General features: G+C 34.8%; 1 protein-coding gene across 1 annotated transcript; it reads right to left on the reverse strand.

The window, feature by feature from the left end:
• Positions 1–393: 393 nt before the first annotated feature.
• Positions 394–26,226, reverse strand: SOX (sulfite oxidase). The gene is made up of 12 exons (XM_020371322.2): positions 26,023–26,226; positions 25,811–25,926; positions 25,641–25,703; positions 23,761–23,797; positions 23,577–23,658; positions 23,140–23,258; positions 22,932–23,027; positions 9,878–9,988; positions 9,691–9,792; positions 9,440–9,487; positions 8,710–8,925; positions 394–766 (listed from the first exon to the last, which is right to left on the reverse strand). Exons 1-12 carry the CDS (start codon positions 26,095–26,097, stop codon positions 650–652), a joined length of 1,182 nt encoding a protein of 393 aa, XP_020226911.1. The 5' UTR covers positions 26,098–26,226; the 3' UTR covers positions 394–649.
• Positions 26,227–27,627: the final 1,401 nt, after the last annotated feature.

Raw genomic sequence — 27,627 nt, forward strand, 5'->3', positions numbered from 1 at the left:
ATATATATATATATATATATATATATATATATATATATATATATATATATATATATATATATATATATATATGGTCAAAAATAAACTAGTAGGCCTTATGTTTGAAAATAGTGGTCAAGCCAACGAACCAACTATCAAATCGAGTCATCTTCTACATCTTTAATTTTTACCATTTTATAAATAATTTCGTTCACTTTTTATAATTAAGTTCATTTCAATTTTCAAACAGTTCAATTTTTTTATAAAAAAAAAACACTCAAGTTCAGTTTGTAGAATAATTTAGTATTTTATAATTCAATTCAGTGTAATTCACTACAGGTTAGTTAGTTCAGTTCAATTTTTTTTTCACCCTTAATTATAGATAACCTGACATGAAACCAAACACAAAGCAAGTGTTACACACCTCACGTTATGTTTATGATCTCAAATGATGTCCTTGAAGAAACAAAGTTCCATGCGATACTTGAGTAAGGTGATTACTTATAACCCCTTACCTACATTTCTATAAATATATTATTGTACAGCTTACCGCGATGCCTGTTCAGTATTTTCAGTGTTCACTGTTCAGAAAGATTTTCAAAATCCACCAAAGCATAAAGTTGGGGTGGGGATGGGTCAAGCAGGCTCAATTGGAAAGTTGTTGCTACTTTTACAGGTTGGAGTGAGTGGCTTGAACTTTTACCCGATGCCATGAAGTGTTTAATATCCCTCTGAGGTTCCAAATGTCCTCAACTTTTTCAGGTTGGACATTTGCAGCAGAATCTACCTGCAAATTAGACAAAGGTATTAATTATTAAAAAGATGCACGATTCAATTAGGATTTAGAGGGGTGATCCCTCTAAACCATAATGAAACTGAACTGAGATATAAATTGCTCGTCTGATATGAAATAACATAAAGGCTGGGGATTAAAAATACGAGTAGTATATATTTTCCAATTTCCAAGGTAGTGAAAATGGAAAAGTAAGAATATCTATATCCCCATCAAGAAATTTAAGCCATGTAACATCGACCTTAAAAGGCTACGGTCATTTGTCCAATTCAAATAAACTAAAGACCATTTTAGATAAACTCATTAATAAGTGTTTATAGGAGAAGAAAATAACTAAGTATAATAAATTAAACATTTTCCACAAGTTAAAATCAACTTATGTACAACAATTTTTATATAAGCTCTCACATCTCACTTTTTCAAAAATTGAGCTTCATGATTTGATTTTAACTTAAAAAGATTTTGATTCATTTTTCTTTTATTTTCTTCTCTCATAAGTGTTTATGGAGAAGATTATCCAAATAAGACACAAGTGGTATGAATAAAAATCAAGCCCAAATTATTTCCAAAGCTAAGAGTATATTTATACATCTAAATATCTTATATAAAATAACAAAGGGGATACTTTGTTTATTAACCGCTTTTGGTCTGTATATTTATTGAATCATTACACCCTTCAATTATTAAGAGAGAAGGAAATTTTAGAAATCAATAATTTTTTTTGTGACTACCATCCTCTTTCACAAACAATTAGGAACCAAAAAGAATTACCAACTAATCTAAATAAATATTCACTCCAATGTTTAAATACACTTTACTCCCCCAAAGAATCGTAGTTGTTGTACATTTTTGGTTTTCCAAATTTCAAGTAAGCAAATGGAATCCTCCAATGTAACAGATGTCAATAAGTCAGTGACATGATATGATGTGAAAATACGAGAATGTTTTTCAAAATGTTTAAAGATGGGATTAGAATCCCCAACTTCTAAGGACAACACTTAACCACTCACTAAACTAAAATATTTTTTTGTTGTTTACATAAAAGTTATATATCTTCAATAAAAATCAAAATTGCACATATATTTAATACTACTAAATACAAAATTAATATATATTATTCATATTACTTGTTTTCTAAATATCATTGATAAATTAATACTAATAGTATTAATAATATTAATATACTAATATAAAAGTTAATAGTTTAGTAAATATAAATATATTAGGAAAAATTAATTGAAAATAGGAAAAATTGCATTGACCTCTCCGAAGGTCTCGTTAAATGACACACTAACCTCTCCTTTAGTTTTTAAGTGAACATTAACCTTTTTTAATTATTTATCTAACCGACACATGCAATCCTTTATATAACACCATTTGTGCATTGTTAAAAGAGGACAAATTATTAATGCAAGTGTTAACAATTGAATGAAACTTAGAGTGTGTTTGGAAATCCGTTCAAAACTAGTTAAACGAACTTTTTTCACTTTCCGATGCAAAAAAGCTAAAGCAAGTGATGTGTTGTTTTTGGGTTACGTTCAACGTAACTGAAAAACAAACCCACCCTTAATCTCTTACTCAATTTTAACTCTCAAATTATGTTCTAAATATCATGATTGTTGTGATTTTAAAAAAAATATGATCGTTAAGGAACAATTTCAAAGAATGGGCTTTGAAATTATTATTTTCAAAATTGAAGAACAATTTTCATAAAGAAGACAAAGCATCATATGTAATTCAAAAATATGGGATAGACACATATGGTTGACAAAATATGACTTTTATGTTTTTGACTTTTACATTTCTCATTCTCACACTTTAACTAATGACGTTATTCTAAGGGCGGTGTGTGATTTTTAAAAATTAGAGGGGATATATGTGTCATTTAAACAAATCTCAAGGGAAGTGAGTTTAATTTTTCTTTGAAAATATATGATATAAATATTAAGTATCTAATTTGCATATTTTAGACATAAAAACTTATATTTATATCATATATTTCTAATTAACATTCTTCTAATATATTTATATTTTTGTAAAAGTATACTAGTATATATTAATTTATATTTATTAAATTTTCATTTTATCTAAAAATAATGTGAGAAATCATGTAATATTTAGGAAGGTTTCATTTCAGGAAATTTGGAAAGTTGAAGTATAAAGAGGAGGCTACATATCTAGCACACTCCTTTTAACACATTCATTTTTTTTATTAAAATTTATTGAAAACTACAAAATCAAGAGAGGTCATTTAATAAGATGTGAGATTCACAAATTGTGTTTTTCAATAAATTTTAACCAATTAGAGAGTGTGTTGCTAACATTTCTCCAAGCATAAATTTGTGATTAGTGAAAATCCATCAATCAAGGGGTCTTGGATATATATCTCTCCTTTGGCTGATTAGGGGTTGCTATTTCCTATGGCTAGTCCTCATGGTTTTCATACACCAACGCATGATTTATTTTTATTTTTTTCTGATGATATTATGGTGTTTTGTAAGGGATCTACAACAACCTTAAAAGATCTTATGTTCCGTATTAAGCAATATGGTGAAGCTTCAAGCCAGTTTATTACTCCTGAAAAATGCAAGTTTTTCTATGGTTCCATATCTTCAGCTAGAGTTACTCAATTATGGTCCATTTTGGGTTTTTCATTTGATACAACTCCTTTTACTTGTTTAGGTGTTCCTATTGTCAAAGGTAAACCTTGGACCAGGTATTTACAGGGTGTACTGGACAAAATCAAGGCCAATCTATCCTCATGGAAGGGTGTCTTGCTCTCTATGATGGGGGGAGTTCAACTTGTTAATGCGGTTATCTCAGGGATGCTTCTTTATAGCTTCCAAGTCTATACTTGGCCTAAGTTGGTGGTGAAACAAGTGGAACGGCTCATCCGTAATTTTATCTGGTTTGGAGACGCATATACATCCAAGGTGGTTACGGTTGTAGACCATTTGGCAAAGGGGACCTTGGTGTTATTTCAATTTCAGCTATGAATGAGACGACTACATTGAAATTATCTTGGAATTTCATGCATTCTTTTGAGCAATGGGTTGCTTTTATGCGAGCCAGGTTTTTATGTAAGGTGCCATTGGTGGGTTTTAATCCATCTTCTGTCTGGCCCTCCATTTCTCTTCATTTGTATGATGCAAAGCGTCATACAAGTTGGTTAATTGGTGATGGTAGAAATATTAATTTTTGGAATGATGTTTGGTATTTTGATGAGCCGATTGCAGATATTCTACATTTTCCAATTGAGATTCAATGTCGACTTTGTTCAACTATTGGTTGTTTTTTTGCAAATGGCTCGTAGTGTATACTGACTTTGCTGTTACATAAGTTGCCTACTCTTTATGCCTCTCTCGCATAGATTACTCTTCCCCTGGGTTTGGAACCTGATCAGCCTATGTGGAGGCCATCCAAAAATGGAGTGTTTTCATTCAAAATGGCACATCATCATGTCTCGTCACCTAGGCAACATTTTGCTTGGGGGAAGGTCATATGGGCCAACTTCTTACCACCTACATGTTCATGCATTCTGTGGAAATTGATTTATCATAAATTTCCAGTGGATGATAACTTGATTTCTAGAGGTGTGATAGTTGTATCAATGTGTAGTTTATGTGTGACTGCCATGCAGTGCCCTTTTGTAAAATAACTTTGGTTGTGGTTGCAGAATATAATTCAACATCCTATTAATCTCTCATCTGTCCATAGTATGTTGGACTTTTTGGATTGGAATTGGAGCCCATAGGTTAGGGAGGTTCTTTGTTTAGCATTGGTGGTACATGTCATTTGGTTGATTTGGCTTCATAGAAATAGTGTGCACTATAAAAACAAGGTTTTCGGCTTTCAACATTTCATATCTTTGATCATTTTGACAGTTGCATTATCTAGCTCATCTATGATAGGTCGTATTTCTCACTCTTGGAATGATGTTTGTATACTTAAATAATTTTTGGTCATTACTCACCCTCCTGAACCCGTGGTAGTCAAGCAAGTAAATTGGCATCCTCCAGAATGTGGGTTTGTAAAATGTAATTCTGATGGTGGAGCTAAAGGTTCTCCTGGCCCAACTGCTTGTGGTGGTCTTTTTCGAGATTATTTAGGAGCTTTTCTAGGGGGCTCTATAGTTTTTTTAGGTATGCAGGATGCATTATATGTTAAACTACCAACGACTATATGGGTGATCGAGTATGCATTTGATGTAGGTTGGCATAATTTGTGGTTGGAATGTGATTCAAAGCCGATGTTGGCTACTTTTCAGAATATTCTTATTGTTCCTTGACCCATTCTATGTCGATGGAAGAGGTGTTTACAATTATGTTCACATATGCATTTCTATTCTTTGCACATTTATAGGGAAGGCAATGCTTGTGTTGATAAGCTTGTTGATTATGGGTTAGATCATCAGTGCAATTTTGTTCAATGAGATTTCCTTCCTAATTGTCTTAAGGAGGATTTTTTTTGCAATCGTTGTAGGTTGCCTGCTTTTCATTTATGTTAGTATTTCATGGATTTCGGTCTAGTCCCCCATGATCTTTGTTATTATATTTTTCTCTATTTAATATATTGGGTGTACTGTTAATGATTGATAAACCTTAAGGTGCCAACATTGTTAGAATGTCTTAATTCTATAGTGATGCTTTTGCACCCCTATCTTTATAAAACAAAAAAAATCAATTCATTCCTAATTTCATAGATGGTATCAAAGCATCCGATCTAAGTGCCTCTATCTGTGCAATCTAAACCCTAAGCACTAGCCTTCATTGCTGCTGTAACTTTTTGTGCCTTCTGTGCACAATTTATCAGCTGTAATTTTAATCCTACAATGTCTACAAAGGAGGTCAAGAACCCACCACCTGAAAAAAAGGGATGGGCAATCTCAACATTCTGGAGAGCTGCAGAATATCCATTCAGCTTATAAACTGAATGGAAAAAACTATCTAAAATAGTCCTAACTCATTCGGACAATTCTGAAAGGAAAGGGAAAGGCAAACCACTTGACAAAGGCTAGACCTAATAGGCAGGATGCCAAATTTATCACATGGGATAAGGAAGGCTCAATGATCACGACATGGCTATGGCATTCAATGAATATTGAAATCAATGCACGTGCATGTTTCTCAACTTGGAAAATGGCATTCAATGAATACAGAAATCAATGACACGTGCATGTTTCTCAACTCGACAAAGGAGATTTGGGATGCCGTAGAAGAAACCTATTCTAAAGCCAAGATGCTGCTCAAGTATATGGGGTAAAGGTGAAAACTTTGGCAGCAATACAAGGGAACAAGACTGTTACTGAGTATGCTAATCAGCTGAAGTCATTATGGATGGAACTGGACCATTATAAGGTCATAAAGACAAAGTGTTCTGAGGATGCAGCAACACTCAACGAGTATATCAAGCAACACAGTATGATTTTCTCGTTGGTTTGAATTTAAACATTACAAAATCAGCATCATTCAGTGTTTTGCATCAAACAGTTTCTTTTCTTGGTGTGGACCTAAGTTAATTAAAACGCAATTATGTCAAGGCTAAGCAACTTAACTTTTAAAATGCTAATAATTCAAGTTTTAATTACCATATCAAATGCACTCCAATTACACTAACATCCAGATGAGCTGCAGATCAAACTTAATATATGTATGACAATTTTGGAGCTCTAGATGTTCCTCTCCATAAGTCTCCCACCAAGCAGCTAGAGGCTTTTTACCAACCGCCCTAATGGCCATGGGATTACCAAAATACCCTTTTCGATTCTTAAAATCTTTTATTTGAATATCAATCAAAGTTTGTTCTTCAAGATCCTTCACCATCCTTTGTATACATGCAATTAGACCCTTTTCAACTACCAAATCAACTTTAAAATTAGGTCCCTAATACAACTCAAGATTCAGATAACAGGCCTTTACATTCAAATAATAAGCAACATGTAAACGCCTGTTATCTGAATCTTGAGTTGCATTATGGACCTAATTTTAAAGTTGATTTGGAAGTTAAAAAGGGTCTAATTGCATGTATGTATACAAAGGATGGTAAAGGATCCCAGAGAACAAACTTTGACTAATATTCAAATAAAACAAGAATCAAAAGGGTTTTTTTGGTAATCCCATGGCCATTAGGGAAATTGGAAAGAAGCCTCTAGCAGCATGGTGGGAGACTTGTGGTGATGAACATCTAGACCTCCAAAATTTTGTCATACATGTATTAACTTTGACTAGCAACTCATTCTGATGTGAGCATAATTGAAGTGCATTTTAGCCTTGTCATATTTGAATTTGCTTAGGTCCACACCAACAGAAGAAATCATTTGAAGCAAAACACCATGAATAATGTTGTTTTTGTAATGACTAATTCAGAATTGGCAAAGCGGAAACAAGCTAGAAGAACAAGTGGAGGGCTACCAATACTTGATGATATCCCATCTGATAGTGAGTGGATTTTGAAAAGTGATGAAGAAGTCGAAGTGAATGAAATTGGATACATTCCAAATGAGGATGGGGATAATGTCATTGAAGTGCCACATTTAGATGAGGCTATTTTGCTACTATGGTTAATGGAGGAGATGGAAGAAATAAAAATAATGACATCGAGTGATTATGATTTTAATTTAGATGATTTTTTTTAGACTTAGTTAGAGGTCTAGATTAATTAGGTGTTTTAAGTTGTTTTGCTATTGAAGTACAATATTTTAAGCTGTTGTTTGTCATTTGAATTTAGATATCGACTTCATGATGAATTTATGATTATGAATTTAACTGTTCAAGTTTAATTTAGTATTTGATGTGTTATAATGTCTTTTTTATTGTTATTGATACTATCATAGTTACACATATATGAATTTTATATATCTTGTGGAATCTACGTTTTGAGTTACAATTTCACATATTACGATTTTGTAATCCCTTTCTGAGTCAGAATAGAATCTCAATTTTGTCAACCATGGCTACAATGTTTCTTTAAATTTCCAAAGTTCACATGGATTCAGTTCATGCATGTAGATGACTGGATCTATCTCAAATATTTGAGTTCTATACCAAGTTAATTTCCTCTCAAAACGTTTTATACTTTCATTTGCTATGTTATTCATGTGGATGCTCTATTGATATGGAAAAAATTATAATATAAAAGGGTATCAAGGGTCAAGAGAGAAAATTGATTTTATTGCTTCAGCATTTAAGGACAATGGAGTGTTATAAGATGCCACATATTCACTGAAAAATTCAAAAAGGAAAATTGATTTTATTGCTTCAGCATTTAAGGACAGAAACATTTTATTCATTTAGAATTGGATTAGGCCTACCTAAATTAAAAAAGTTAACTCAATGCAGAGGTTTTTTGCCAAGTTTTATAAGGACTAATTTGACTGATGTGGGACATCTTTAAAAGACGCCTTCACACTCGAGCCTAGACATTTGGGCTAGGGAGTGTGCAAAACTAGATTTTTTTACGTGGTCGAACATCAAGATTGGATTGTCATGACCCATTGATCCCAAATGCTTAAGCTGTTTCATATAGGCACATTAATAATCCAATCTTATATTTCTAACATGCCCCCTTATGTAGAACCCTTAGGGCTATAAAGCATAGACTCACCTGACTTATGCTTAAAGTCAACTTTATTAAAAAAAAATAAGGGCAAAAGGATCAAATTCTAAACCATTTTGGACATAGAAGCTTAAGCTGTAAGGTGAAGACTCAAATGGTTTTAAATGTCTAGCAATTCCATTCATAAAGCAGCTAATCTGGAATAGATATAGATAAAAATTTTAACCACATTCTGATTTGGATGACCAATATCCTACCATCATAACCTTACATGATACATCAATACATGCTAACCATCATAACAGATTAACGAACTCATTATTTTCACTAGAAATATACTAGAATCATGATGAGATGACAACTGGAAGAAGATACAGACATACCGCTTTTGCAATAATCTCGGTGCTGTGAAGAATATCAGCTGTGACCTCGAACAGCACCCATGCCCATTTGTCACTGCTGGCATCATCTGCTATATAGGGAACACCACTTTTCTGAAATCTTGAGGCTTCCATCCATGTTTTACCTCCATCAACAGACACATCTACTCTCTCAATGCCTCTACCACCTCCTGATGCAGCATAACCGCTAATTTTTACCTGCACAAGATATGCAGTTTCAGTTAAAAACTAACACATGGACAGAACATGCAAGGAAAAAGAAAGAGGTAGGCAAAATACCATCAAATGGAACATATACCACTATTGAGTTCAGGTGGATGGGTGAGAATTGAAAATTCATTTCTGCAATGAAAGGATGTGTTTTCATTTTCAGGAAAATTAAGTTAAAAATATTTGAATTTGCTTTTGAGGAAAACAAAATAATTTTCTCCGTACATAAAATAGATTTGGGAACATCAATATATTTTGAAGCAAATGCCGCATACAATGATAATCAAACATTTGAAAAGATTATTCAAAGTTCTAAATGTGCATGCCATGCAAATAAGATCAAGAATAAACAAAGCAAAATTGACATGCTTTTGCATTTCATATAGAATAACACTTTAATGTAATTTAAAAAAAAGAATTAAAAAAAATCAGAGAAATAATGGTACCCAAAAACACATTCATGCATGAATAGCCCATTATAAGCATGATTAAATAAACTAACCTTCCCAGGCTTTATTGTGCTCACATCTTCTAGAGAGCATATAACACACTGCCACACAGAAGTGATAAGTATTAGTTACAAAGGGTTCACTCAAAAAAAATATATAAATTTGTTCTTCTTGGTTTATCATCGCCTGATTACCCATCCTGTAACAAATTAAATGTACAACACTAGCTTTAAAAATACTACTAGTTGATAGTTTTTTTTACTTAAAAATTCGTAAAGAAGAAATAGTAAAGTTATCAAAATACCTGAACTGGGAAATCCATTTGTGGTCTCCTGGTTGACCAATTAATATTATCCCAATTCACCGATGACGGAAACATTTTGTAGTCCCTTTGCATGAAGAAACCCTGGTACATGATGATGGGAAGTTATGGGGCATTTCGAAAATGAAATTTTTGGTATATCAATACCATTCTACGTCATATATTTGACCTGGCACTCTTCTTCAATGATATTGATATTTTCCAGCCATTTAACAGACCGTGCTCCAATGACACCAGGAACAACCACTCGCAATGGAAACCCATGATCCCTGTTAAGAGGCTAAAGAAAAGAAATAGGATATTAAACTAAGCTGAAAGCACCAACATCATAATATATGTCACCAAAGAAAGCCAAAAGAAACATCTAGTTGTAAGCACACACTGAAAGTACAATGGATAAGTTTTTTCACAAAGGAAGGACAAAGACAAAAGGTGTTGATGGTTGGATGACAACGCTATGATCAATACTACACATGCATCTCCTTAGATGTTCATCTCTTTAGCCCTAAAGATAGTAATTGTTTTTAATTTTTACTATACTATTTGATAGCTAATCCTATTTATCCAACTGTGAAATTCAGGGCGTATGTCAAAAAGTAGGGAAAGAGAAAATGGTGCGGAAACATATGATGTATATTTTTTTGATCTGGGAAAAAATACAAAGGTGGTATAAATAGAACACAAGGGAATAAACCTACACACTAATCTATCCCTAAAAATTTGGGAAATAATTCTCCCTATAAATGTTGTATCTAAATAATTAAAAGAGCGGAAATAAAATTGATCTTATTTACATTAAATCCTATTACGGGCTACACAAATCAGAATTGAATGATTTTAATTGATATATGCTGATCTCCAATAGATTCTGATTGATATGTGTTGATCTCCAACACTCTCCCTAAATTTGGATGGTAGATGTCTATCATACCCATATTGGAGCTAATGTTTTCATGTGTTCCTTGGAAGAGCCTTTGTCAAGATGTTTGCTGTTTGTCTGCATGATGGAACATGGTCAACACTTATAATACCGTGGTCAATTTTTTTCTTTAATGAAGTGCCAGTCAATCTCAATTCTGATTTCATCTAGCATCCTCTTAAGCCAGATTCCTTCACAGATACCTTGAGCCATAGCTCTGAATTCAGCTTCTGCACTACTCCTTGCCACCACAGGTTGCTTCTAACTTCTCCAAGTCACCATGTTTCCCCACACAAAGGAGCAATAGCCTGTAGTTGATTTCCTATCATAGGGGCATCCTGCCCAATCCGAGTCAATGTAGACTTCAATGCCTCTGTTTGAGTTCTTTTTGAAGTAGAGCCCTCAACCTAGTGTACCTTTGAGATATTGGAGGATTCTGTTCGCCATTTTCATGTGGGCCTTAGTTGGATTAGATGTATAGCGACTAGCTAAGCTCACAGCAAAACCAATGTCGAGCCTAGTGTGAGTTAGGTAGATTAGCTTCCCAACTAGGCTTTGATATCTATCTTTATCATCTGGTGGACTTTCTTCTTCACTTCTCTTTTACGGTTCAATGGGAGTATTGGCTGCCTTGCATCCAAGCATGTCAGTTTCTTGAAGTAAGTCCAATGTATATTTCCTTTGTGATACATAAATACCATTCTTTGTCCGAGCAATTTATATCCCTAGAAAATATTTGATCTGACCCAAGTCCTTGACTTCAAATTCCTTGGCCAAAAGTCTCTTCAAATGCTTGATTTGATCATAATCGTTTCCTGTGATAATGATATCATCAACATAAACAATGAACACGGCTACCTTCCCTTCCAAGGAGTTTTTGACAAACATAGTGTGATCTGATTGGCATTGGTTGAACCCATCTTCCTTGACAACGTGAGTCAATCTATCAAACCACGCTCTTGGAGATTACTTAAGGCCATATAGAGATTTTTATAGCTTGCACACGATGCTTGAGGTTCTGGATGACTCAAGTCCCGAGGGAATTTGCATATAGACTTCTTCTAGTTCACCATTTAGGAAGGCATTCTTGATTTCTAGTTGATAGAGTGGCCAATCTAAATTGGCAACTAAAGAGAGTATGACTCGAATTGAATTAAGTTTGGCCACCGGTGCAAAAGTTTCTTCGTAGTCCACTCCATATGTTTGGGTAAACCCTTTTGCCACCAATCGAGCTTTGTATTGGTTTATATTACCATCGACATTGTATTTGATGGAGAAAATCCACTTGCATCCAATCGATTTCTTCCCTTCCGGTAGAGTGGTGATTTCCCACGTGCCATTTTTAACCAAGGCCTGGACTTCTTCTGTTACAGCTGCTGCCCATTCACGTTGTTGGAGTGCCTCTTGAACATTCCTTGGGATATTTGTGCTGTCAAGAGTTGCCACAAAAGACCTATACCCCTGTAACAATTTTCCATAGGACACATATTTCTCAATGGGGTGTTGAGTGCAAGATCTCACCCCTTTTCTTAAGGAAATAGGAATGTCAATGTCATCAATAGGTTTTGGATTAAGAACGATATTACCTAGGGAAAACTCATTTTTTGGAGCCTGGTTGGATTCATGGCTTTGCCTTAGATCTGTGCTGGACTCTACTCCCTTCCTTCTCTTCCTGAAGTACGTCGTCCAGTTGTCTCCTTATGTGGCCGGACTTTGATTCTGTTGAGATGCAATCCTCTCTCTAGCTTTAGTTGGTGTAATTTCTACTGCATTTTCTTGTCTAGTTTCTACTGCAAGTGCAGTCTCGACTGGTTCTGCATTTGGGGCAAATTCGGTTAGCTCAAATCCCAAAAATTCTATTGTATTTTTTGCATTTTCTACTGTAGTTTTCTCTTGTGCAGGTTTAATATTGGTTGGCTCTATATTTGGGGCAGATTCAGCTAGCTCAAATCCCAAAAGTTGGGATTCTACCACTTCAATTGGATAAGTGTGCTCCCCCTGAATGCCAACTTTGGGGTAATAAGGTTGATTCTCAAAAAAAGTGACATCCATGGTGTGGTAAAATTTCTTGGTTTGGGGTGAATAACATTTGTACCCTTTTTGGTGGGGGAAGTAGCCGAGGAAGATGCATTTGATGGATTTCAGGTCAAGTTTGTTGAGACGAGGATTGAGGTTGTGGATGAAGGTTGAACATCCGAATATTTTCAAGGGAATGGATGTAAGGATACGACTGGTAGGGTATTAGATTTGGAGAGTAGAAAAGGGGTGTTAAAGTTGAGGATTCAAGAGGGCATTCTGTTTGAGCTAGGTTGCAGAGAGGACAGCTTCTCCCCAAAATTGGGTGGGTACATTTGTAGTTAACATGAGAGATCTGGTCACTTCTAGGAGATGTCTATTCTTTCTTTCAGGGACTCCGTTCTGCTGAGGTGTATTTACACATGAACTCTGATGTATGATTCCATGTTTCTGAAGGTAGGAATTTAGTGCAGAATGATAATAGTCTCGGCCATTGTCACTTCTAAGCACCTTAATTTTTCTTTGAAATTGTGTTTCCACCATAATATGAAACAACTCAAATATTTTGCCAATTTCTGATTTCTCCTTCATTAGGAAAACCCAAGTGACTCGTGTGTGATCGTCAATGAAGGTGACAAACCATCTTGATCCAGTGACATTGTTTACCCGTGATGGTCCCCGTATATCACTGTGAATTAGGGAGAAAGGTTGAGAGGGTTTATAGGGTTGACGAAGGTAGGAGCTACGGGTATGTTTGGACAATTGGCATATTTCACATTGTACGAGGCTGGTTCTCCCTTGCCGCCATTGTTGAGCCTTCAATGAATTGGGTTGCACTTTACTTTCCCAACATCACTTTCCTCTTTCTCTCCTTTCTTCTCACTTCCGAAAATACTTCTCGGATTGTTTTAAGATGTTTTGATGGAAATATACCAAGGCCAAGGAATCCAAGAGATGATACTTTAAAAGAACCAAGAGGAATGGGATGATGTTGAAGACCTTTTCATATGTTGTATATAAACTTGTACATAATTTCCTTGTATAGACTTATTTTTGCCTTTGTATTTGTGAGGCACTTTATTTCATTTTATAGGAGATGATACTTTAAAAGAACCAAGAGGAATGGGATGATGTTGAAGACCTTTTCATATGTTGTATATAAACTTGTACATAGTTTCCTTGTATAGGCTTATTTTTGCCTTTGTATTTGTGAGGCACTTTATTTCATTTTATAGACCATTGTATATTGTTTCTAGGGTAGGTTACTTGGAGACTTTGACTCCATTTAACCTAATTTTGAACTACACTCTTTTTCTATTTTTTTCAGTAGTAGAAGTGGGGTGGCAATTAGCAATACTTGAAGGTGTGACTAGTAATTGGGCCAGAATTGGACCTAGGCAAAATTTTACACATTGGACTCATTTTGCTCCTAATTTTTCATGGATTTGATTTAGCTAGGTGTCATCATTTTTGGATGGACCTAACTAAACCAAACCAAACATTTTTTGAAATAATTAAAGTGAGCAAAATGGACCCAAGGCCGCCTAGCTTGCCTAGTTCTTCTTCCTTGGCCAAATTGCTTCTCATTCCTTAAGCCTTGAGAAGCTTGTGCTACAAGTTTCTCCTTAGCTTGCTTCCCAAGCAAGCTAAGTGAGAAGCTTGCTCCACAAGCCTCTTAACTAGCTTGGACGGTCAAGCAACTCAACCATGGTTCACTTGAACCATGGTTAAAGTTAGCTTGCTCACTAAGCTACCTCCTTCTATATATTTCTAACTCTAACCTTTTCCCTCACTTTGGATGAATAATAATCAGAATTTTCTCTCAAATTCTCTCTTCCAAAGCCTTAGAATTTCGTGGAGAACTTTCTCCCCTAGGTTCCTTCACAAAGGTTTCCAACCTTTGTGCCTTGGTGCCTCAATCTTCTATCTTCTTGAAGAAGCTACCGAACCTCCTTGTTGCTTCTCCACCATTGAAACTTCTTCAAGGTGTTTCTCTCTTAATTGGCGTGTCAACCTCAAGAGAAGAAAGGGATTGAAGGTGGAGAGTGAAGAACGTCAACCACTTCTACTCACTTCCATCAGGCTTGGTTCCAAGGATTCTCCCCCGAACTTCATCAAGTTCTGTGTTCAGCCCCAATAGAAACTTATAGATCTTATCTTTCTCCACCAACTCTTTATACTTCTTCTTATCCTCGGCACAACTCCATTGAACGTCTTTGTATATGTCTAGTTGTTGCCAATGTCGACTGAGTGTATTAAAATACTCGGTGACTGAGAAATCACCATGTCGCAGGTCATGGAGTATGCTCTTGATCTCAAATACTGCAGACATATTGTCCACATTTGAGTACGTTTCCTTCACTACATCCCATATCTCCTTGGTAGTATCATAGTACATGAAATTTTTCCCAACTTCATTAGTCATGGTGTTGAGCAACCATGACATGACTAAACTGTTTTCCAGTTGCAATTTGTTGAGATTGGGGTCACCCTTTTCTAGACTCTTAGAGTCTCCTGTGATGTAACCTTCCTTCCCTTTTCCTTGAAGAAAGATCTTAACTGATAACACTCATTGAGAGTAGTTCTGGCCATTCAATTTGTGACCAGTGATAGGAAGAGCAGGCCCTTCGACCAAATTGGTGGCCGAACCTTCAGCCTTGTTCTCTCCCATGGTTGGCGGCGCTAGGTTAGGGATGATTCAGATCGAGCTCTGATACCATGCGAAAAAATATAATGTATATTTTCCTGATCTGGGAAAAGATACAAAGGTGGTATAAATAGAATACAAAGGAATAAACTTGCACACTAATCTATCCCTAAAAATTTGGGAAATAATTCTCCCTATAAATGTTGTATCTAAATAATTAAAGGTAGGGAAATAAAATTGATCTTATTTACATTAAATCCTATTATTGGCTGTACAAATCAAAATTGAATGATTCTGATTGATATGTGTTGATCTCCAACAAATGGAGACTCACTCATCTAATGTAATATTCTCATCTCTACTATTGAGTTTATTCACTAGTTAGTTTTTTACCTCCCAATACTATGATCCATACACACCACAAGGTCTATAACTGTGGGAAAACATTACCTTATGCTTCAGAGATACCTTTCTATCACATATAGCACCTGAGGCATTTCTATATTTCATCCACCTTACTAGAATTCAATGGTGTATGTCATTTTATTTCTCCAGCATTTATATGATGGAACCAACATACCTATTACATGGCACTTTAGAGAAGTTATAGTTTCCAACAGTTACCTCTAAGCTATGATTAGTGTCACACCACTAAACTTGCATCTCTTATACTCCATCTTACTTGTACTTAATAGAAATATAGAGTGAAGTTGAGAGAGGAAGAAAGTAAGAATATTTCTGAAATGTAAAATATGTTTTTCCACTAACTAAATAGAGAGTACAAGTTGTTTATATAGAAACAACTTCTAATAGAAGGTATTGGGTTGTAACAGCTATTGGCCTACAATAGAAAACAATAAATGTGACTAACAATCCAATAGAAAATAATAAAATAGAAACTTCTCTATAAATCCTGCACTACTGTTGTACATTTAAGTAAATAGTAAAATATACTCCAATACCCCCTACAAGCTCAAGTAGGGTGAGGAAGATGTGGCGACTCAACTACTTTGAGTTTGGACCGAAGAGCACAAAACCTAGAGGGGGATATAGCTTTTCTGAGGACATCAACACATTGATCAATAGTTGGAACATGGATGACTTGAAGGTGCTTGGTAGCTACCTTCTCTCGAACAAAGAAAAGATCTAATTCCATATGTTTAGTTCACACATGAAGAACAGGGTTGTGAACTAGGGCCACAGTGCTTAAGTTGTCACATAAAATAATTGGAGTTGAATGAAGAACCTTGAGTTCAAAGAGCAAGGTTTGTATCAGCAATAAGAGCCTTGCTTTGATATTCTGCCTTAATGCTAGAACGAGCAACAACAATTTGCTTCTTGGACCAGCAGGACACAAGATTCGGTCCAAGGAAGATGAAAGTACCTGATGTAGATCTTCTATCATCAGGATCTAATGCCCAATTTGCAGCATAGTAAGCACGAATAGAGAAAGGGGAGTTGGAAGGGGCTAGTTGCATGTGCAGTCCCCAAGATATAGTGCCCATTAGATAGCGTTGGATACGTTTAACGACAGACCAATGTTGCTCAAGAGGGTGGGACATAAATTGACAGGCTTTATTCACTGAGAAGCTGATTTCAGATCTAGTGATGGTGACATATTGTAATGCCCCAACCACTAACCTATAGAGAGATGCATCCAGAAAATCTTCAAATCCAATTTTGGATAATTTGTAGCCACTAACCATTGGAGAAGAAATGGATTTTGAACCTTCCATATCAATGCGATTTAAGAGATCCCTAATATATTTGCTTTGAGTTAAGATATGTGAGTCATCAATGAGTTTTCACTTCAATGCCAAGGAAGTAATCAAGGTTACCAAGATCTTTGAGTGAAAAGGTAGAATTAAGCTAAGAGATTAAACTATGAAGAATATTGGAGTATAGTCCAATAAAGAATGATTGAATTATTGCCTATAATGATAATGTCATCTACATATATCAAGATGTAGATGACATTATTGGCATTGGAGTAGAGAAACAATGACAGATCACATTTGCTTGCTTGAAAGTTAAATTACAATAGAGTTGATTTTAATTTCTCAAACCAAGCACGGGGTGCTTGTTGGAGCCCATAGATTGCTTTGTGAAGTTTACATACCAGACTCTTATCAGTAGATTCAAATCCTTGAGGTTGAGTCATATACACTTCCTCTTTAAGAGTGTTATTTAGAAAGGCATTATTGACATCTAGTTGTTGAATAGGCCAATGATGGGTTAAGGCAAGGGTAAGAACAAGCCGAACAGTGACAGGTTTGATGACAAGTGAGAAAGCTTCATTATAATCATATCCAAATTGTTGATGAAACCCCTAAGCAACAACACGGGATTTGTATTTTTAGACAATGTCATTCGGGTTTTCCTTAACACGAAATACCCATTTACATCTTATGGCAGTCCTATTTGGTGGTAGATTTACAAGGGACCATGTACCATTGTGAAGTAAGGCATTGTATTCTACTTGCATTGTAGTAAACCAAGTAGAATTGGATAAGGCTTGTTTAGTTGTTTTGGGTTCAACATGGGTCAACAAAAGGGTAGGTTGTAAACGTGGTTTGATTATTCCATCTTTTGCTCTTGTTAACATAGGATGAAAATTATGAGTATGAATGATTGAAGAATTATTGGATTCTAGGATAAGTGATGTAGGGATGGATAAATTGGAAGGAGATATACCAATTGTAATGTCTTGTGAGTTAGGTGATTCAGGAGGAATGTTCAGTGAGGTTGTTGATGTGTGAGGTTTAGTCTCCACGGTGGGTGATGTTTCATAGGTGAGAATTGAACAATGATTCATTTGAGGAGGTTGATGAAGTGTAGGGTGTAGAGGTATGAGTGTTGGTTACAATAAGAGGAACCTGAATAGTTTCTTGGGGAGAATTGATAGTTGATGGAGAGAAAAGATCCTTGTAGGGAAGCCTAGTTTCATTAAAGACAACATCTTTGGTAATATAGAGGCGCCCATCTGCTGCAAGGCACTTGTAGCCTTTGTGAGATGTGGAATACCCCTAAAAGACACATTCTTGTGAACGAAATTAAAGTTTGTTTTTGTTATAAGGTCGGAGATGTGGAAAGCAAGAGCAACCAAAAATTTTGAGAAAGTTGTAATATGGAGGTTGTTGAAAAAGTTTTTGATATGGAACTTCCTTTTGGATAGAAGATGATGGAAGCCTATTTATTAAGTAAACATTGGTGATAAAAGCATGATCCCAAAACTGCATAGATAGGTAGCTTGAGGTAACAAGGTGAGATCGAGTTCAACAATATGCCTATGTTTACGTTCTACTACCCCATATTGGTGGTGTGTGTGGACATATGACACAATGTTGTATTCTAGCACCATTGAGATATGTTGTGAAGGAACGATACTCTTCTCCCCAATCAGTTTGAATGGCTTAAATAGATAGTTGGTTTGATTCTTAGCCATAGCATGAAATTGTTTAAAAATATCAAGAGTTTGGGCTTTGCTTTTAAGAATATAAATCCATGTGAAATGTGTGTGAGCATCAACAAAGGTAATATAATATTGATACCCACATGTGGTTGAGGTTGGTGCGAGGCCCCATAAATCATTGAATATTAATTCAAAAGGTGTAGTGTAAATAGTTTTAGACAAAGTAGAATGTAATCTATGGGACTTGCCAAGACAACAATGGGCACAAAAATCTGGATCAATTTTATTCATATATGAAAAATTGCAATTTCAAAAGACAAGTTTCATTACATCAGTATTAGGATGACCTAATCTAGAGTCCCAAGTGGCAAAAGAAATAAAACTTTTAGTTGCTATATGAACAGTAGGAATTTTGACAGTTTGAGAAGACTTGAAGGTTGTTTGTTGGAAGTGGAAAGCAAGGCAAGAAATTGATATAGACCATCAAAACCAACAAAGCCTTGGAGAAGAATTTCTTTAGTAGTTTGTGATTTTACCAAGCAAACTAAGGGATGAAACTCAAAAAATGAAAAATTATCTTTTGAAAATTGACTAACACTAATTAGATTTTTGGTAATGGATGGAACAAAAAGAAGATTATTTAGAGCAAAATGAAATTTAGGATTTATTGGGGAGGAAAAGGTAGTAACACTTGTTGAATTAATATTGAGGCCTTGACCATTTCCAATATTGATTTCATCTGGTCCTTCAAAAGGGGTAAACTATTGAATATTGAGAGATATTGATTACATGATTTGAAGCACCAGAATCTAGATACCAAGTGTTATTTCTAGAAGAAGAGGATGAGGCAATCATGACCTGAGGTTGTGGCTGTAAATTTCCCTGTGTTTGTAGGAACAAAGTATGCTTATGGGGTGGGCGGTGGTCGAGACCTAAGAATTCCATTTGGTGGAGTGGAGGATGAGAGAGTTTTTGTGAAGATGAAGGAATGTACTGCACTGGAGTAGATTGGGTGGTGTACCAAGTAGTGGGATTGACAGTTTGATTAGCAAAGGTAGAGATAGGTGTATCTCATGGAGAAGATGGGACAAAATTCTCATCAAATCTGTAGTAACAAGAAGAAGCAACATGCTCAAAATAATGGCAAATCTAGCATTGAAAGCCAACAAATTTGCATCGTCCATAGCCACCATGGTTGTTGAAACGATCACCACGAGAGCTAGTTCAACCACCACAATGTTGGACAAAATGAGATCTATGTTCTTGATGGATAAGATTTTCTTGTGGGTGTGATATAGAAGAATTGGATTTGAAAGAGACTGCAACAACATTAATGGATGCAACAGCTTTCTTCTTGAATTTATCAAGGTGAGATTCGTCTCCAAGAAGCAAGGTTTCCACTTCATCGATGAATAGCAAGTCAAAGCGACTGCTAATGAGAGACATGGTTGATTCATATTCTTCAGGTAAGCCTTCAAGAATGATACCAAGATGTTCTTTTGAGGACACAAAGTCACCAATGGCTGTCAGGGCATCAACAAGGGTTTGAATGCAGAGAACATAATCTGAAATGGTTTGATTCTCAAGATTGGTGTTGCCCAGTTCATTATTGAGTTGATGAGCTTTGGCATTTGTGTGAGAATGAAAGTAGGAATGTATTTTATCCCAAAGTTGAAAAGATGTCTTACAATCTATAACACGAGTAAGCATGTCTTTAGAAATGGAAGATTGCAACCAAGACAGCAAGAGTTGATCTTGTTGTTCCCAAGCAAGATAGGATTCAAAGACTTGGCTAGCATCATGATCAGTAATTGAAAGAAACTTTAGGGGAATCAGAGGGTTGACGAGAAAGTGATGAAGTCTATAGCCCTTGATCACTGGTTCAACCTGCTAGCACCAAAGAAGGTAGTTCTTGGTGTCCAACTTTTCTGATATGATGTGGGAGAAGGTGAGAGATGGAGAAGAATTAGTTGGTGGATTCTTTGGAAGAACAGTTTTGATTGGTGTAGCATTGATTCGTGGATGAGGCAATGGTGGTGGAGAAATATCAGCCAGTGAAGAAGAATCAGCCATGAAGGAGGTTGTTGAGAGGATCAAGAAAGAAAGAAAAGATCGATGAGCTCTATGATACCATAATAGAAATATAGAGAGAGAAGTTGAGAGAGGAAGAAAGAAAGAATATTTCTAAAATGTAAAATATGTTTTTCCACTAATTGAATAGAGTATAAGTTGTTTATATAGAGACAACAATTTCTAATAGAAGGTGTTGGACTGTAACAGCTATTGGCCTATAATGGAAAGCAATAAATGTGACTAACAATACAATAGAAAATAATAAAACAGAAACTTCTCTATAAATCCTACACTATTGTTGCACATAAAAGTAAAGAGTAAAACTATACTCCAATAGTACTTAAGTAGAACTGTAGAAGCCATGAGCTTCCAAAGCTTCGCTACATATCTTTAAGTTTTCATTTATTTCCTCTCTTGACTCTCCAACTATCACGGCACTAACTTTTGGATAAGCTCAAGAAGCACATCCCAAACCAAGGTAGAAAGATAAGGGCTCAAAGTTGATCATAGATGCAGACCAGATAGTCTATTGTGACCCCACCTTGTATTTTGACACTTGTCACAATTCCCCTCATATAGATCCTTGATTGCTCAAAAAATGAAAGCAATACGCACTCCTTTCTTCTCTATGCCTTCCACAAATCCTCGTTTGATATTGCATCCTATGCTTTTTCCATATTAATAAAGACTATATGTAAGCCTTTCTGTTCCTTCTGATATCACCTCAGGGGACCAATTTTGTAGGTTTAAATTAGGCTCATAACTCACTTCCTAGAATAAGTAAAAACCAAATTGTTACTTAGCACTTAGCATATTTGAGATTACATGTTAGCTTTTTTGATAAGCAATGGGTTTGTCAAAAAAGGCCTTTTGAAGAATTTGTCAACTTAAGTTAGGGTGGCTCAATAAAGACAATAACCTAAAACTTTTGCTCCTTCAATTTGAAAATTCATTTTGTTTCCAAAAATAATTATACAAATGTCACATTGTTTTCACTTTATCTTTTTTTTCACTCCAAATACTTCTACAAGAAATAATGAAAACAATACAAAGCGAAAACAATGTGGTATTTTTTGTAATTACATGTAAAAACAGCAAATGGAACAAAACATTTTCTCACACTAAATAGGCTCTCAAATAGTTTCTTGTAATTTTGGAAAATAAAAGCTTTAACCTCTCATTCAAATAGAATCAGTCAATGCTAGAATACAATGGCAGAGTTAGTTAAGGAAAATCCAACTAATCAACTACAAAGAAGGAAAACATAAAGGAAAAAATGGGGAGAGAAAACTAAAACCTATTCAGGTCTGAATTGGATATTACAGATATTATTCTAATACAAACTACCAGATTATCCCAATTCAAACCTATTATATCTTTTCCTGATTCAAACCATTCTTCCTAAATTTTCCAATAAAATTGACATTTATTCATTCTCATCATTTGCGGGAAAGAGTTGTCTTTGTAGTGTACATGTGGATTTTTGCATAGTTTAATTCAAGGGCTTTTCTCTTATGGATTTACAAAGGGATAGAACTTGGAGAGCTGTTTTGAAATTACTTTTCCCTTGTTGTATCACTTTTCTCTGCATGAATGTTGCGAAAACATGTATAGTTTTTTTAACAAGTTGATCCAGAAAAAAATCTCTTCAAACATTTGAAAACATATACTGAATTCTAAAAAAAGTTCAAAAGATGCTAATTTAGAGTTTACAACTGTTTGTTTATAGAAAGAGAGGGAAAAAAAAAAAAGGCACCTATCTAGTATCTAGTATGCTTATGTCATTATTCAGTCATAAAACATTAGAAGAAATATTTCTAATAATAGATCATTTTATAGGTAAATCATGTATGAAGATTGAGGGAATATAAGTTGAATTAGGCCAAACAAAGGAGAAAATGTGTTTAAAATGAATAAAAACACTCAAAAACAAAAGGAAACCATTCATGTAATAAACATGTACTATAAATGTTCTTCGTCTTATTGCCAAATTAAACAACGAGACCTACAGCTCTTCTGGAAAAAATGAGAAACCTACAGTGGCATGAATCATATAGAGCATAAATATTTTAGAAAGTAATGAAAACTCAGGATGAAAACAAACACAAACTTTAGTGCTGCAAGAAGATTGCATACAAGAAGTCAAATTCACTTACTTCACCATTCATTTCATAAGCTAGCAGAACATCTGCTTCAGGATTTGTGGCCTGACTGAGTGGTATTGAAGCTTTGTATGGGCCTCCATTTTCCTCCTATGAGTTTTTAATATTAAAAGGAATCAACAGAACACTTTCAACTGAATGATACAAATAATCAGAATGAATTCAAGGTCTCTAGAGTAAACATATAAGCCATGGTCATCACCTTGCACTTGTCAACGCTTACAAACTCAACATGTCTTCCACCAAATTGAGTGACACTAGTCAACTTTGGAATTCCAACGAGTTCAAGAACATCAGACAATTTGGCACCACCCCAAACAGCTGAGAAAGGCAAATATCATGAAAAAAATGTTTACAGTATGAGACCTATTATATTAAGAAATTTAGTTTGTGGCTAAGCACTCAAGGGGCATCCAAGTTGCTTTGCGAACTAATTAATCCAGAGATTCAATCCTAGCATGCTTTACTTACACTTAGGTCTCCCCTCCCCCCTTTTCATACCGGGCCTTAGACTTCCTCCCAAATAGAAAAAGTGCTTCCAGACTCAAGGTGAAACATAAATAACTGAAGCTCCTTCCATCCTTGACACATCAATTTTAATCTCATTATATTCCAATAAAGTTGACAGTACTAACTAACCATTTCCAATAGCAGAAACATCCCAGCCAACTCCCTTCACTGTTCTAGTCTTGCTCATAGCAGTCCTTCGATTACCTGCACACTGAGATAATTCATTTGCAGGACGCAACCATCCCATCAACAACAGAAAAACCAAAACAACCATGGCTCCAATTCAATCCAAGCTCAGCAAAAGAACACACACCTGCAACGTGGCGGTCACATTATACTTTGGAAGCTTCCTGTCACCAAATAACAATGTCAGTTCCTTGTATGACAAGAAAAATGTTAAACAGCCAGAATTCTTTTTCTGCAACAGGGTAGCACTGTTATTAACTCCAAGGTTGTCATCACTTTAACTTATCCAATTTCCACCGGGTAAATTGTCAAATAAGTCTTGAAAGCAAGGTTATTGAATCACAGTTAAAATCATGACTTTTCCAGCTAATTTTTAAATTGTGAATCATAAATCATATCAAATCATAAAATTTAGAGACATGACGGAAAAATAGCTTAGTATGTCACCATAAATGATGTATAGTACTTGATGTAAATTTTATTTTATGCATACCCAATGCAATGTTTAAAACTAGAAATGGTCATATACAAGCTATGATGCACAAACATGATACGCATATCAAATACAATACATATCCAATATGATTATTTTAAAATATATAGGATAAGTGTAAGATATGTGTCTTCATATGCATTAATATTCATAAAAATTTATAAATATGTGATTGTAATTTTGATCAAAATTTATAAACATAATAAATATATAATTGAAATTTTGCAAATCTAAATTGAAAACATAATTCTTATACATTAGAACATAAGAGATAACTGTGTATGAAGCCTCTATTTCTGGAAACAGAAAACAGAGCAGTAGAACAGCCTAATACAGTGCTAAGAATGAGAGAGTGACAGTCTGAAATATTTGCTTAACAACAATAAAAATGGAGCATCTGAATAATCGAAAAGGGTGTGTTCAACAATACACCTCTAGTTCCTTTTTATTTAACAATTTGAGCCCATCTAACTTTTTAACTTCTTTGATAAGAAATAGTGAAAGAAACGTACAAAAAAAAAATTACAAATTGCTGAATTGTGCCACTCGAATTTTTAAATCATCCGATCTCACAATATTCAAAAATCATCCATAATTCATCACATGGTTGCTAGCCAAATCGGATTCAAATCGTGTTGTGAATCATAATATTATTTTGCTAGAAAGAGGAAGTGTATGATCCTATTTGAATACAAGCTTAAAAGAGCTTTTGAAAACCTACTAAAAACATGCTTATGTGTTGAAAATTAAGCTTAAAAGAGCTTTTGAAAACCTACTAAAAGATGCTTATGTGTTGAAAATTATTTTGACTAGATAACCTTTCAAAAACTCTTCCAAACTATCCAAACAAGCTGCATGTCACATCAGTCTCTCAAATTCGAAAATCGCCACAAAATTTCGCGACTAATTTGACTATTTACTCAACATTCACCCTCGAATCGTGGCATTTCCAAAATACACCTCTAGTTCCTTTTTATTTAACAATTTAAGCCCATCTAACTTTTTTACTTCTTTGATAAGAAAAAGTGAAAGAAAAGTTAAAAAAATAAATAAATAAAAAAAGTAAAAAAAAAAATTACAAATTGCTGAATTGTGCCACTCGAATTTTTAAATCATCCGATCTCACAATATTCAAAAATCATCCATAATTCATCACATGGTTGCTAGCCAAATCAGATTCAAATCGTGTTGTGAGCCATAATATTAACATGCTTGAAAGACGAAGTGTATGAGCCTATTTAGATACAAGCTTAAAAGAGCTTTTGAAAACCTAAAAACATGCTTATGTGTTGAAAATTATTTTGACTAGATAACCTTTCAAAAACTCTTCCAAACTATCCAAATAAGCTGCATGTCACATCAGTCCCTCAAATTCGAAAATCGCCACAAAATTTCACGACTAATTTGACTATTTTTACTCAACATTCACCCTCGAATCGTGGTATTTCCAAACAGAATTCCGACATTCACTCTACAAGAGTACCGATTAGCAATTATTCCGAACCCACACTAACCAGATATCCTTCATAAAGAGCTGTTTGGGACGCTCCACCAAACCGGAGACGAACACGGAGTATCTGCTCCTCGCAACCAAACGCGCCACAAAACCGAGTTAAACGCAAACCAACACAAGGCTAACCAACTCACAGCGAAGGAGGCCAAAGAGAAAGAAAAGGAACCTCACCTGTTCACGTCCTCGACGACGGGAATCGGACCGTGATTCCTCTTGTAAAAGAAATCGGAAGGCGTCACGTACGACGCCGCCAACGCCGCGCGCGGTGGCTCCGCGTTGAAAGGCTCCTGAAAAACAGAAGAAAAGAGAAGAAAAGTTGCGATTAGGAATCGGCGTTTGGGGAAAATCGGGAAACGGAGAGAGAAAGGGAGGGGTTGCGTTGCCTTGGCGTTGATCAGAAGAGAAGGGTGGCGCGGAGGCTCTTGGGAGTAATCGGCGGGTGCTGTGAGGCCTGGCATTTTCGTTCGGTGAATGCGAAGCAAGGCGATGATGGTGCGCTGTGTGTGTGAGGGTCGTAATCTAGAATAATAATGTTTGTGGCTTATGTGCTCGTGGAGTGTTGTTCCACCAACTTAGTGACGGTTAAGAGCATGTTTGATTATACATCCTTTTTATATTGGATTTGGACAGTGTTTGTGTTGGGATTAGTGAAAATGATAACCACTTGTTTTTCATTCATTTTTAATATAATTTTTATCTGAGATGGTGGACAGAAGTAATATAAATTACATTTTCTTTTTAACCCTGGATTTTACATTAAAATTTTGTTTTCAAAAAAATTTATGATTTCTCCTATAAATCTATATTTGTATTATATACAAAGAGGTAATATTTCCTTTTCGTGTATACATATTTTTTTATTTTATTATTATAACTACCTTTTAAATTACTGTTTTTTGTATTCTTTCATTTAACACATCCAGAAATTTGCTCTTTATTTAGAAGTTAACCACTCATTTTTTTATATTGACTTTTTTAAATATACAGGTATATAAAGTACTTTTTATACCATGATTATATATAAAACAAATATTTCATTTTTTGTGTGCACATGGATATAACTATCACTCAAGCTACTTTTTCTCCCTCTTTTTATATTTTTTATTTAGTTTTTATTTTTTTTTTTTATTCTTTCATAAATTTTACGTTTCAAAATTCTAAAATGTCGCTAAAAATTATCCTTATAATTATAATTAGTCAAAAATAACTCATTGTTTTTTTATGATCGGACTACTCATTATTGTTAATCACTCATTTTATTTTATTTATAAAAAAAATACATTCCCTTTTGGTGTTAGTAATATATAAAGTGAATATTCTTTTTTATTGTTTACTTTTTCAAATACAATTATACCCTATGTTTTATTCTAACTTTTTTCTTTTAACACCATATTTTTTATAATTATGTATATTTATGTTATATGTGATAATGTGTGTTGTTTTGTATATTTATTTATTGTTTAGTTTGTGTTAGGATAGAGGTTAGAGTTGAAATGACTCTAAGCTTGAGTTATAGAGGATATAGCTTAAAAGTATAAGAGTTGGTCTAGGGAGGGTTGCAGTATATAAGGGAAAATTCAAAAAGAAAACTTCAAAAGTTCAAGTTACAAATTTTCTAGAAAGAAGTAAGACATAAGGGCTTTGGAACTTCGAACTATTTTCAAACTTCTGACCATCTTTGAGGTCGTGGATCTTTCGCAAACCTAGAGATCAATGAATCTTGAAGCCAAAGGAAGATTGTTGAGTTGAGATATTGAGGATCGAAGTTGAGAGAGCTAGTTGTTGAAGGAGTATCTTTTCTTACTCATTTATACTTGGTTAGGTGTTTGACTGAGGTAAGAAAAGCTTGATTATAGCTTACATTCACTATATAAGCATTGATGTTGATGTTTTTGAGTTGAATTGATGTATATGGTGTTTTGCATGTTTTGGGTTTTGGGGGTTTTGGAGGGTGATTTTGAAATTATTGATCTTATTCTTAAATCCTT

This window comes from Cajanus cajan, chromosome 1 (genome assembly GCF_000230855.2).
Source record: "Cajanus cajan strain Asha chromosome 1, NIPB_CcT2T_4, whole genome shotgun sequence".
NCBI lineage: Eukaryota > Viridiplantae > Streptophyta > Magnoliopsida > Fabales > Fabaceae > Cajanus > Cajanus cajan.

Coding starts and splice junctions, on each gene's coding strand:
- SOX (XM_020371322.2), bottom strand. CDS start 26,097: ATGCCAGGCCTCACAGCACCCGCCGATTACTCCCAAGAGCCTCCGCGC. Junction 9,989..22,931: donor CTTATGAAATGAATGGTGAA/GTAAGTGAATTT, acceptor TCTTTTCTTTAG/CCTCTTAACAGGGATCATGG. Junction 9,488..9,690: donor AAATGGATTTCCCAGTTCAG/GTATTTTGATAA, acceptor TCTGTGTGGCAG/TGTGTTATATGCTCTCTAGA.